The sequence below is a fragment of the Schistosoma haematobium genome, chromosome 2 (assembly GCF_000699445.3).
Source record: "Schistosoma haematobium chromosome 2, whole genome shotgun sequence".
NCBI lineage: Eukaryota > Metazoa > Platyhelminthes > Trematoda > Strigeidida > Schistosomatidae > Schistosoma > Schistosoma haematobium.
Window position 1 is genome coordinate 19,096,510 of NC_067197.1, and position 12,319 is coordinate 19,108,828.

Below are 12,319 nucleotides of genomic sequence, written 5' to 3' on the forward strand. Positions count from 1 at the left end.
AACTCCAAAGGATGATTTCATGTCAACTTTATGACCGGTCTCAACCAAATGTTTTGCACTGTAGGAAGATATTTGTCTATCTTGTGATCTTATTTGACCATTGGGATTCATTTGTTTTTACAACCATTTGGGTATGTGTTCAGCCACCCTTACATGCTTGATTTTTCGATAATGATGAGTTGGGCTGTATAAAAAGTCTTATTGATAGCTAATTTAATCGTTTGTTTCAACATGAGATTTTGAGTCACTTCTCGCTTGTAATGTTATGTAGACTCGCTTTTTGGGTACCAGAAGCGTCATATGTCTTATCATATTACTACCTTTCCAACAGTTTATAAATATCAATGAATAACGTTATTTATTAATGTTTCAGTTGAGCGCTTCGTGTCTCCTTCGATAGAATCGCTAGTACAAAAACGATTGATTCTATTGAATAAGCCTTTTATTAATCCGTGTTTGTACTGGATTGAATAGAGACTATGGAAACAAAGATATTGCTCTGTCCATGTCGGCTTTCTATGCAAGTAAAGTCTCCCCTACTAATTAGTATGTCTAGAAAAGGGAACTGATTATTCAGCTTTTCTTTGCATGTAAGAGAAATGGTTTTTAACTTGTGTTAAGTTCTTTTAACAAGCGGTCATATCTTCACGTTTGTCACCTATTTCTATGATGTCATCCACGTACCGCCGATACAAACACATCTTTTGAATTGAGTCTGCAACTAGATTTTCCACATACCTCATAAACAAATCAGCAAACAATGGTCCTAAAAGACTTACCCTTGAAAATGAAATTCGCATTGTCAGTATGTAATAATAAATTGTTAAGTGTCTTTACTGGCCTTATTTACAATATCTTACTAATTAACCGTCGTCAACCTACCAAAGAAAACATGTTTCCTTGTTCATTTATTAAATAGGACATAGTTAATTCAGTGTTCCATAATATATGTTTATGAGTATTGTTGTGACTTTATATTGAACTTGGTAATGATAAATATGTTTCTAAAAATAATTTCTTATATAAACAGGTATCAAATAGACAAGACAAAAGACCATTGAAATCATTAAAACATAAACAAAAGAATCTTTTAGAAAAATTTTCAGAAATAATACGTTCAAATTTAACAAAAATTCAACGTTTAAAAATTAATGCTCTCGCTGTTATTGAAGTTCATCAACGTGATATTATTGACAAACTTTATAAAATAGGCTGTAATGATATAAATGCTTTTGATTGGTTAAGTCAACTTCGATTTTATTGGGAAAAGGTAGGTTGAAATCAAGTTATTAACTTTTACATAAATAAAATAATTTTATCAGAATGGGTTTTGTGGATATTATAGCAATTTTACTAGTTAAAATCATGAGTCAATTGAGGCTAAACCACCATGGAAAACCTGGAAGCGTTGAATGACCGTTTCGTCCTATTATGAGACTCCTCAGTAGTAGAGTTCTAGTGAGAAGCCGTTACCAGTGGAGTTCAACCAGGTCTGTTGTGAGATAGGAACTCACTGAAGACAATGGTGTACGGTGGCGCAACTTCGTGGATTGGTTGAAGTTAGACATTAACACCGTTGGATGCCGGCTCAGTGGTCTAGTGGTTAAGTGCTCGCGCGCGGAGCCAGTAGGTCCTGGGTTCGAGCCCCGCGTGGTGCGGGGTCGTCGATGGGCACTGCTGGGGAGTCCCATACTAGGACGAAGCGGCCGTCCAGTGCTCCCGGGTTTTCAATGGTGGTCTACCTTCAACTGACTCATGATTTCAATCTGTAAAATAATTTTAGTGTTAAAGGTTCAATTGATATATCATAAGAATGATAAATTATACTGATATTGTATAGTTATTTCTTTATCAAATCTTTATGATTATGAAAGAGATGATCGATTCAGCAATATGATAACTTTCTCTACATTCTAATATTTGGCTTTATGTTCAAAATACGACAATATGCAGCATAAATGTTTGTTTATTGTGAGAAGTTACAAAGTATCTATATAATACATAAATTTCAGTCATATATTTGCATCTTTCGGTGTATTCTGTAGTCTGAACTGTCTTCTCCCCTGATCTTTAAGTGTTCACCCAACACCGTGCTTTGGATGCACTGAAACTCTTTACTCCGTCAGACAACTGTTGTAGCTCCTACGTCACTTTCCGCTACCCATCGCCTACAAACAGTCTAGTGATTAGCGTCCAATACACTTAGCTCATTATAATGTTTTAATCTTTCAACTGATTGCTGAGCTGTTGAGCTCTCTAAACCAATCATGTTTTCAACAAATTTATAAGTTAGATTAAAGGGTATGAAATTTCAAACATCTTATTATGAAAATATAGTAATTAAAGGATTGTTAATTGTGTTTGTAATTTTTTAAAGACAATTCATTTATAACCTGATTCAATGAACGTTCAAAAATTTTATCTACCGGATCTTAATGTAATCAGTCGTTCGTGTGATGGTCACTCAGGGGTTCAAAGGTTCCAAACATAATTATGGAAGATCAGTCCGTCAGCTAGAACGTAGAACCAAGCACATATGTGCATCGGTCCAAGTTGTCATACTTCATTAGCACAACAAGATGAACACCGGATTCATAGAAGTGGTTAATTCAGTGGCGGTAATATATAAAAGAAAGATTGCATATAAGGACATAGTACAGGAAGAAGGATTTAGTTTGTAGAAAGAAAGATATGAAGCGATCTTAATCTCACAGTTTAAGGGAAGACCCTAAATTATTGAAGATATTTAGGGTTTAAGCTATTACATAGAAGTAAACTAACATTACAAACTTTTTCAGTACTCTATAGCTTTCAGTAGTTATCCAAGCACCGTCAGTGTAAAACGACCATAGGATATTTCAACAAGTTATCTACTTTTGCTTGTTTTAACACATCATTATGCTTATTGATCGCACAACCTATGAAGGTGCTTTTATGAAAAGTTTACAACCTTCCGTTGTACAATTTACAAAAAAGATATCATGTTTGTTGGCAATATGCATCTAAAAGAATGTACATTATTCAGATGTCGATTCATAGACTGCTAACTTCTAGCTGGCGACCACTCAACATATGTCGTCAGAACCGACCAAGAAGTAAGAAATGGAAACTTGGTGAAATACTTTGTGCTGAGAATTCAATATTTTACCAAAAATATAATAATAAATAAAGCTAATAATAATAACGAATCATACATTCAGTTTGGTTGTGAAATATAGTCCAGAATAATTAATTTCGAAAGCTAAACAATCCCACTTTGAACAGCAACTAAAAACATAAGCCATTGAGGCTAGGTTTTTTATTATTTGTCCTAAAATTTTGATCTTATATACCGCCAGTTTTTGAATTTCCTATTATAAATGTGCACTATGACCTAGTAACATCACGTTAGTGAGGTACGAAATAAATGAACTTTAAAACATCCATTTTCATTTATGACTCTCCACTGGAGGTTTGGAAGCACGTCGTTTTATTGGTCAAAAAGTGCACGAGACGAAGGTTGTGTGTAAGGGTTGAGTCGAACAAATTTCATGTTGTTCCTCAAGAAAAATCCACTAGCTCTTTTACTGTGGTTGTCGAGAGATTAATAAGACATGGAAGTCTCCACATTCCTAAATCTTCCATTAGAACATCAGAAGGTCGAATAAATGATTGGAAACATTGTTTTACTATTTAAGCTTATATCTCTTGATACTATAAAAGTTAGTTATATGATCACAACGTTTCACACATGACAAATCAAAGTTGACACAAAACTAGTTGAGTAGTAGACTTCTTGTTATTTGTTTATAGTTAATGAAGATTGAAAGATGTAACAGTAATTAATGGGCCTGAAGATAGTTTACAGTCAATATTGTATAAAATGCTATATATGAAATACTCAATGAAAATCTCGACTAATTCACTAAGCAATAGCTATCCAAGTTCTATACTTCCATGTCCTCATCTCTTATCAAACATGTGAATATTATATTGTTAGTGATAATTACTCTTAAAAAAAGAAGCAGGTATGCTCACCACTTCAGTGAAATATGCCACTGTGTTGTTTAACTTTTGTAAGATTTGTTTCTGTGTAAAATTATTTAACCTGATGCTTACGCGTAAGTACACTTTGTAAATACTTTATTCATATGAAAGCCAAAGTTAAAACACGCTCTAAAAATAATCCACCAATTACCAGGACATAATAGTAACCAGTTATCCAGAAACAAAACACCAAACACGCTAAACAGCATCATTATAATATGAAATGATTAGCTGCTACAAATAAGAAAAACGAAACACATCTTCTTGACTTAAAATTCATTAATGTGATAAAACCATACAGCACAAATTTAAGCAGTATTAGACTATAGAGTTTAATCATACCTATTTATATCTGTGACATATAATCAACATTCCTTATTGAAATTAAGATGGTGGTTGGAGGTAGTCAACAGGAAACCCTGGACCCGGGTTTCGTGCTACTTGGCACTCGTCAGCAAGGTGTACCTGTAATCTTGAGGGAACTGGTGCGAGATCGAATCCGCCAGGGAGCACCAGTTCCCTCAAGATTACAGGTACACCTTGCTGACGAGTGCCAAGTAGCACGAAACCCGGGTCCAGGGTTTCCTGTTGACTACCTCCAACCACCATCTTAATTTCAATACATAGTGCCCGCAGTGTCGAGTCACCTAGACTGGTGGCCACATTGCAACATGATCGATAGCATTCGATCTGCACTAATAAGGACTAGACAAGCATGACATTGATCATCACCCAGTGATCAATCAATTGTGAGAACATTCCTTATATTACACTAAAAGAAATAATGCTGAGTGCTTTCTTTTAGATTAGCAACTTTAGAATATTAGTTCATTTTAACACAATTGTCACTCATTAGTTAATACGATTGTTAAGGGAATATTATTAAATTATAAACATCTTACTTGTGTATTCATTTATTTCTGATAAAAAATGACTAAACAAATTTATATTTATCAGAAGGGGTTTTTGTAGATATTATAGTAATTTTAGTAGTTGAGATCATGGACAGCCGTTTCTTCATATTGTGGAACTCCTTAGCAGTGTGCATCCACGATCCCGCCTCGCGAGATTCGAATCTCGCGCTTCCAGGTTTTCAATGGTCGTTCAACTTCAATTGACTGATGACCCCAACTACTGAAATTTATTTTTAATAAACCTTAAAATGAATTTCATTTGTTGCAAAACGTTTGCCTAGTTTTCCAGAAGATGATTAGTGCTCATTTTTTTATAGAAACATACGAATACACTTATAAACTATTGAAATTTTTTAGTTCCTATCACATTAAATTTATTTGTACACTTATTTTTACTATTTTTACGATTTTTTTATATTTTACATTAGGAAGCAGATGACTGTTTTGTTCGACAAACAAATACATCTTTTCGTTATGGTTATGAATATTTAGGCAATTCTGGACGACTAGTTATTACACCTCTTACTGATCGTTGTTACATAACACTGACAACTGCATTACATTTACATAGAGGTGGTTCGCCTAAAGGACCTGCTGGAACTGGTAAAACAGAAACAACTAAAGATTTAGGCAAATCGCTTGGGGATTATGTAATTGTTGTTAATTGTTCAGAAGGTTTAGATTATAAGTCTATGGGTCGTATGTTTGCAGGTTTAGCTCAAACTGGTGCATGGGGATGTTTCGATGAATTCAATCGGTGAGTTGGTACTGTAATCTATCAAACTCTTAACAAAATGAAAGCTCCAATTTGGTAGACTGAGATCAAACGTAGTTAGTGTTTTGTCACATTTGTTTGATAATAACGCGAAACATAGGACTAAAGAACGTAGAGCAACTTATTATATCGCGCCACATTTTTTCAACTTTAGTTTGAAGGTCAGATATAGAGATTTGAGTCATCTTTCGTATTTGTGTTCAAAAAGAGCTCATGTTTTCTTTACGATTGTAACTAGGAAAAATTTGGTGAACAGTTTATGTCACTTTTCTTACAATTTTGCTTCACCATTTTCATAATTACTAGTTACTACTCATATACTCTATCTAACTTAATAAATATTATCTTAGCAAGTTTCTTTTTCCTATAACATGGTACCTATTAAAAGTGTTGAATTACTAACTCATTTTATTGTGTTGTCTTCGTTATCGTTATCACTACAGCATCTGACTTCCTAATATTAAAGTTGGTAATGGTTAATAGTCACGTAATGCACTTCGTTATAATACCTTCATTCACAAATCATCCTGATTGCTTCAATATTTTGTATATAGGTGTATGAATCTAAATCTATGTTAAAGCCTGAGATGAGAATCAAAACAACATAGTTCACATTATTTCATATAACGTGTGCTCGTTAGTTGTGTGTGTGCTGCTTATGTTGACAGATATGATTAGTTTGTGACAACAATCGGAAGTGAAATGCCTTCCAGCAGAAGATTAAGACGATTGAATTGTAAAGAACAGGTAGGGAAATAGAAGGCAGTTGTATTGACAATAGAATTGAAAGAACAACTCGAGGAATATATGCAGATAATGTATTTAATGTATGGCTTTCAAATTTTAAGGAGGCACTCCGTAATTTTGGATTGCACAATAAAATGATATTTCCCAACTGAGTGCCTGTTCACAACATCGTAATTTATTCCAAGAAGAATTCTGGTTAGCAATCTTGACTGTTCGATAGCGACTATGTCAATGATAAGACAGGTATCAACGAAGCCAAAATATATTGGTCGCGCAATATCGTAAACTGAATGAGTTGTAAATGATCTGCACTGAATGCCAATAAAATTATACAGATCAAGCAGTTGCCGCGAAGCCTAAAGACCTCGGTACAGATTATCGATTTGGTTTATGGTGCGCAGTATAGAATAAAACACAAAATAAGACGAAATACCTGATCGACGCTATTTGGCTATCAATGGTTGTTTAACTAAAGTTGTTCCATGATATAAAGTAACTTCAAATTATGTATACTTATATTCTTAACCAAATCAAGGTAAGACAGTTAACAGTCCTTCTACCATACCGAATTAGTTTTATTTGTGTTAACGTCAAATAAGTACATCATTATTTTAAGTGTGTACATAACTAAATCTTTCATTATTTAATCTATTCTGACAGTATAAATATAGAAGTATTATCAGTCGTAGCGCAACAAATACTATCAATTCTATCTGCATTAGCGGTAGCTGATCAATCAGACAATCAAAATACTAAAACAAGATTTATGTTTGAAGGTCGAATGATTCAGTTAGTATGGTCATGCGGTATATTTATTACAATGAATCCTGGTTATGCTGGACGTACAGAATTACCAGATAATTTAAAATCTATGTTTAGACCAATTGCAATGGTGGTACCAGACTCATCAATGATAGCAGAAATTACATTATTTGCCGAAGGTTTTAGTTCCACAAAGGTAGTGCTACAATGATGTAGAATTTTTTTTCTTTGAAGTAATAATTATATGAAGATTTTGGTTTTAATATCAATTAACACAACAGATATTCCAGTTCATGGCGATTCTTTTCAACATCTTAACAATTTTAACAAACGTGAACAACATGAGTATACTAAGTGAAAATCATGCAGTGCACTTTGTATGATGAATAATAAATAACTGGATCATTAAACGTACTAGAAATTATTGGATAAATGAGAGGCTAAAGGTCAATTAAATTAATTCGATGTTGTAAAATCAATTTTGAGCAGTTCATCTTATTTGACCAGAAAATCACTGTCACTCTTAAAATAGTTCGATTTGCTTACGCACCTAAAAAGATATATTCGAATAATTCGTTCAGAAACACCATTGACACAAGGATACTGTGAGAATAAAAGTTGTTCGGTACACAATTTCATATGTCTTTATTCATTTCATCAGTATCAGTGTGGATCCAACTTCATCAAAGATCATTTGGATCAGGTGCTAACCAAATGTGTAATATACTAGATGTACAAAATCGGGCGTTCTTCTAAATAAAACGATAGAATCCTCTAATATATAAAGGAATATATTGAGATTATGTTTCCTGTTAGTTTATAGACGTTGAAGCAACTAGATATTAGGTTGGTTGTAATAAAAGATTTATCTTTTGCAAAAGACGACCGATGCTCAAAAACATAGATCAGGCTATTTTTGTCACAATTTATTAATGTTACTTTAGGAATCCAATCGATTTTATCTACCAAGAAACATCATTTGTTTGGCAAATGGTCTTGGTAAATTCAGCATCTAAATTCAACTTTCTTTACAAAGTAAAATCAGCTACCTAAATACCGTAAATTAAGATAAACCTGATAGTCAGTTGTACTATTTAATCACCCTACCCTATACCATGTGTAGTCGTCGGTACGAAATAACTATTCGGTAACATCTTTTAACTGGTTCTTTAATCAATTTCAGCTGACAGAAAACCATTTTCAACATATAATGTTAAACTCATACTCATAAGGGTTTGTATCATTTCATCGTTGATAAGTGTGTACAAATTTAGGTCACATTGTAAGAATGATCAAAAGTTAGTTGCAGTTATCGACAATGAGACAAGCCAAACCACTAACAATTATCGATAAAATTTCTGGAAAGTGCTAGGAAAGCCAGAAATTATCTTGGATTTTCTTTAGGTAATGTTTTGTAGTTTTGATAAGTAAGCAAATCCTTGATAACTTTAAGCTCACCGTATCACATTGGCCTTGACCACCATGGTGATGGTTACTTTTTTAATGTTCGTTGTTTTGTTACATGATCTGAAGGTTCTAACTATTACTATGTAAGCATTACTGTTACTTTTTCGAATAGAAAAGTTCTCTTATAAAAACTTCCTTCTCTCATTCCTTATAGAGATTGAGGTTAAATTACGGTTGAATTGATACAAAGTAGGAACAACTAAGAGACGAGAGTAAAAACGGGAAATTTCATTTGAGTTTTAATAGGCTAGGAGTAAGGCTTAAGTACAATTTAATATCTAACTGGACCAAGTAGCTTAGTAGATCATGCGTTGGCGTTTCAAGTGGCATATACCGGATGGGAGTTTCAGGGTGATAAACATCAACGGAATTCGTGGACATCCAGGTGTCAAGTCTCGAGTGGAATGAAATCTGCGTCATCGATACCACTCTTCGCTACAGCCCAGATATAATATAAACTAATTGAATAAGTGAAATCTCTAACTTTTTATCTTGGTAATTAATTAGAGTATTTCTTTTACTTGCAGATTTTAGCCAAGAAAGTATTTACACTGTATAATTTAACTGTACAACAATTAAGTAAACAAGATCATTATGATTTTGGTCTACGCGCACTAGTATCTGTACTACGTTATGCTGGTAAGAAGAAACGTGCCAATCCAAATATGTCAGATGAAGAATTGTTATTATTATCATTGAATGACATGAATCTAGCTAAGCTTACTTCAGTGGATTTACCATTATTTGAAGGTATTATTACTGATTTATTCCCAAGTATTGAACCACCTACAATCGATTATTCAAAGGTACGTCATTGTGTAGAAACATTATAAGAATTATGAAAAGTACTTTAACATTATTTGCATGTCATTTACTTAGTTAAAATAAGCTAGACAATATTTTTTTATCATACCAAATTTACTGAAATTTTCTAAATACATTTTTGCTTATAAAGATTAGAAGCGAATACGAACCAGCTCAAAAGCGGAAACATATGATAACACACGAACCCATATTAGTGTAAGACTAATCAAAATTTTAAGTGTGATAGTATTCTTTTGAAATGGTATAATACTGTTTTAAGAATAATTATTACACATACATGCTTTTACTGCCTATTCTGAACAGCTGTACCGATTTCCCACAAGCTCCCCAACAAGAACGAGAAGATCGGCTTAGTGTTTTCTTCGTCATTGTATAAAGCCCTCCTAAATAACTATGGAAATGAAATCCATAAATAACTTAGTATTAAATCAGAATTTGCTTCGGTTGTTGAATTCGTTCATATCTTTCCCAAGGTTAGGATATTAAACATAAGTACTTAAAAATGTCTTGCTTCTCATAGAGTTAAACCACTTAAATCACTACACTCATTACTTTCGAAAACAACTTAGTTATAAATATGTTCTAAGATTATGTAATTCGCATAATATATCATGGTACTTTCATGTACATGAACCATAATTATTATGTTAAATCATTTTCATAGATTAAAAATGCTCTGCAAGAAGAATGTAATAAAATCAATCTGCGTATGACACCGTTTACACTAACCAAAGTTATACAACTGTATGAAACCAAAAGTTCGAGACATTCAGTTATGATAGTTGGCAAAGCATTATCAGGGAAATCTACAACATGGCGCCTACTTAAAGCGGTCCACAATTCATTGGCCAAAGTACCTAACTCTGACTTTGAAATGGTTACAGAATATTCATTAAATCCTAAATCCTTATCTTTAGGCGAATTATATGGAGAATTTAATTTATCAACAAATGAATGGACAGACGGTGTACTTTCAAGTATTATGCGACAAACGTGTTCAGGTAAACTATCATGTTTATCCATGATAACGTTAGGATTGTACGTCTATTAACTTATGAATACTTTTCTATTGTAAAAGATATTTACTACTTTAGTGAAGCATTAAAAGAATAATAGTGAATGGTAGTTAATTGTAGGACTCTTTTTACTTAGGTTATTTCTTTATCAAATAGCATATGTAGTCATCGGTGCATATGTTTTTTTTCTTCTAATCGTTTTAATCACATTAATACTTTTCTATTCAATGATACTAAATACTCAGCAAGTAATTTATGTTCATGCAGGTTATCTATATCACAACCTCAAGTATTTAGTTTGGTACATTATCTGTTCATGTATAATTTTTGGACTAAAACTACAACATCATTCTGTTACACCGATTACAGACCGTTTTCACAACTTTCCTTGCACTTCGCAAAACCCATTTGCTGTCTCAGTTCAAAACTGTTGACTGAAAACATTCATAGAAAACAAAGTGTGATCTGATGAAAGACAATTAACAGCTGATCCTTATCATTCAATTGACTAATCAGTAGTACTCGACTAAAGATAACAACTCAGTGATCAGTTAATGTAAATATCTCATTCTAACAGGAGATCACATATGATCGAAACAGCTTGATAGTAACGTTTTTCTGTGACTGAATAATGTGATTTTAAATGCAAAACGAGAACATCAGTTCCCTTAAGATTGCAGATATACCTCATTGAGTAGTGTCAACTAGTACAAGGTCTAAGTGAAGGACTTTACTTTGGTTGCTTTCAAGCACTCAACACTAAAGATGAGGTTAATTTACTATGAAGAACTAAATTTTCCGTAGTTATGTTGATAATACTTGTTTTATGGCTTAAAAATACTCTTCAATATTTAATATTATTCACTGGTCTAGGGTGAGTGACAAAGAGATTCTATCAACTACCGATTTATGCAAATAAATTACAATCAATTCACACTGGTATTTTTTGTTTGTCTAACAGAAATTTACAAACGTTTTTAATCATTACAGATGGGTCGCCAACATTAAAATGGATAATATTCGATGGACCAGTAGACACGTTATGGATTGAAAGCATGAACAGTGTTATGGACGATAATAAAATCTTAACATTGATCAATGGAGAAAGAATTTCAATGCCTGAACAAGTAAGTTGTACTTTATTATTTGTGATTATTTTTGAAATACGTCACTGGAAATAAACTTTTCAAACTTCACTTTGAATTGAGCATTACAACTGCAGTTGTCTTATTTGATCCTGGTGACAATTATCTGTAAAATGTGTTTATCAGGATGGAAAAATTAATTTTAAATCCATAGTTAGGTCCTAAATGATTTCCTGAGGAGACTAAATTAAGAAAAGATGATATAGCGAGGTCCGCGTTGCCAAAATGAGTATTTTCTAATTTAATGGTTGAGTTCATGAATCAGTTAAACCTAGACCACCATAGAAAATCTGGAAGCAATGGGCGGCCGTTTCGTCCTAATATGAGACTTCTCAACAGTGCACATCTACGATCCCGCTCTCGGGATTCAAACCCAGGACCTTTGGTTTCGCGCGCGAGCGCTTTACCTCTAACCCACTGAGTCAGCATCCAACGGTGTTAATGTCTAGCTTCTAATTATTTAGTGGTTCCCACCACGATTTATTTTATATTCTGATTCACCATTTTGAATAACACCTTCCACATATACAAAAGCCTACTCGGAAAAGCTTTGTTGCTTTATAATTAACTATAGGATTCTTCACCTTATCTCAAGTTGATGTATATGTTTGATGTCTAATATTTCACTATATTTCTATGTTC

At 33.2% G+C, this 12,319-nt stretch overlaps 1 protein-coding gene across 2 annotated transcripts in view; it reads left to right on the forward strand.

Annotated features, from left to right (window-relative positions):
• The window catches only part of DNAH2_1 (Dynein heavy chain 2, axonemal), a gene marked incomplete at its 3' end in the record, with an annotated part of 89,554 nt that overhangs the window by 36,415 nt on the left and 40,820 nt on the right, over positions 1–12,319 (forward strand). For both annotated transcript variants that reach the window (XM_035732276.2, XM_051214526.1), the window contains 6 exons: positions 1,031–1,270; positions 5,369–5,697; positions 7,123–7,420; positions 9,219–9,497; positions 10,181–10,517; positions 11,523–11,659. In XM_035732276.2, coding sequence (XP_035588195.2) covers positions 1,031–1,270; positions 5,369–5,697; positions 7,123–7,420; positions 9,219–9,497; positions 10,181–10,517; positions 11,523–11,659 — 1,620 coding nt within the window. The remainder of the gene's footprint in view (positions 1–1,030; positions 1,271–5,368; positions 5,698–7,122; positions 7,421–9,218; positions 9,498–10,180; positions 10,518–11,522; positions 11,660–12,319) is intronic.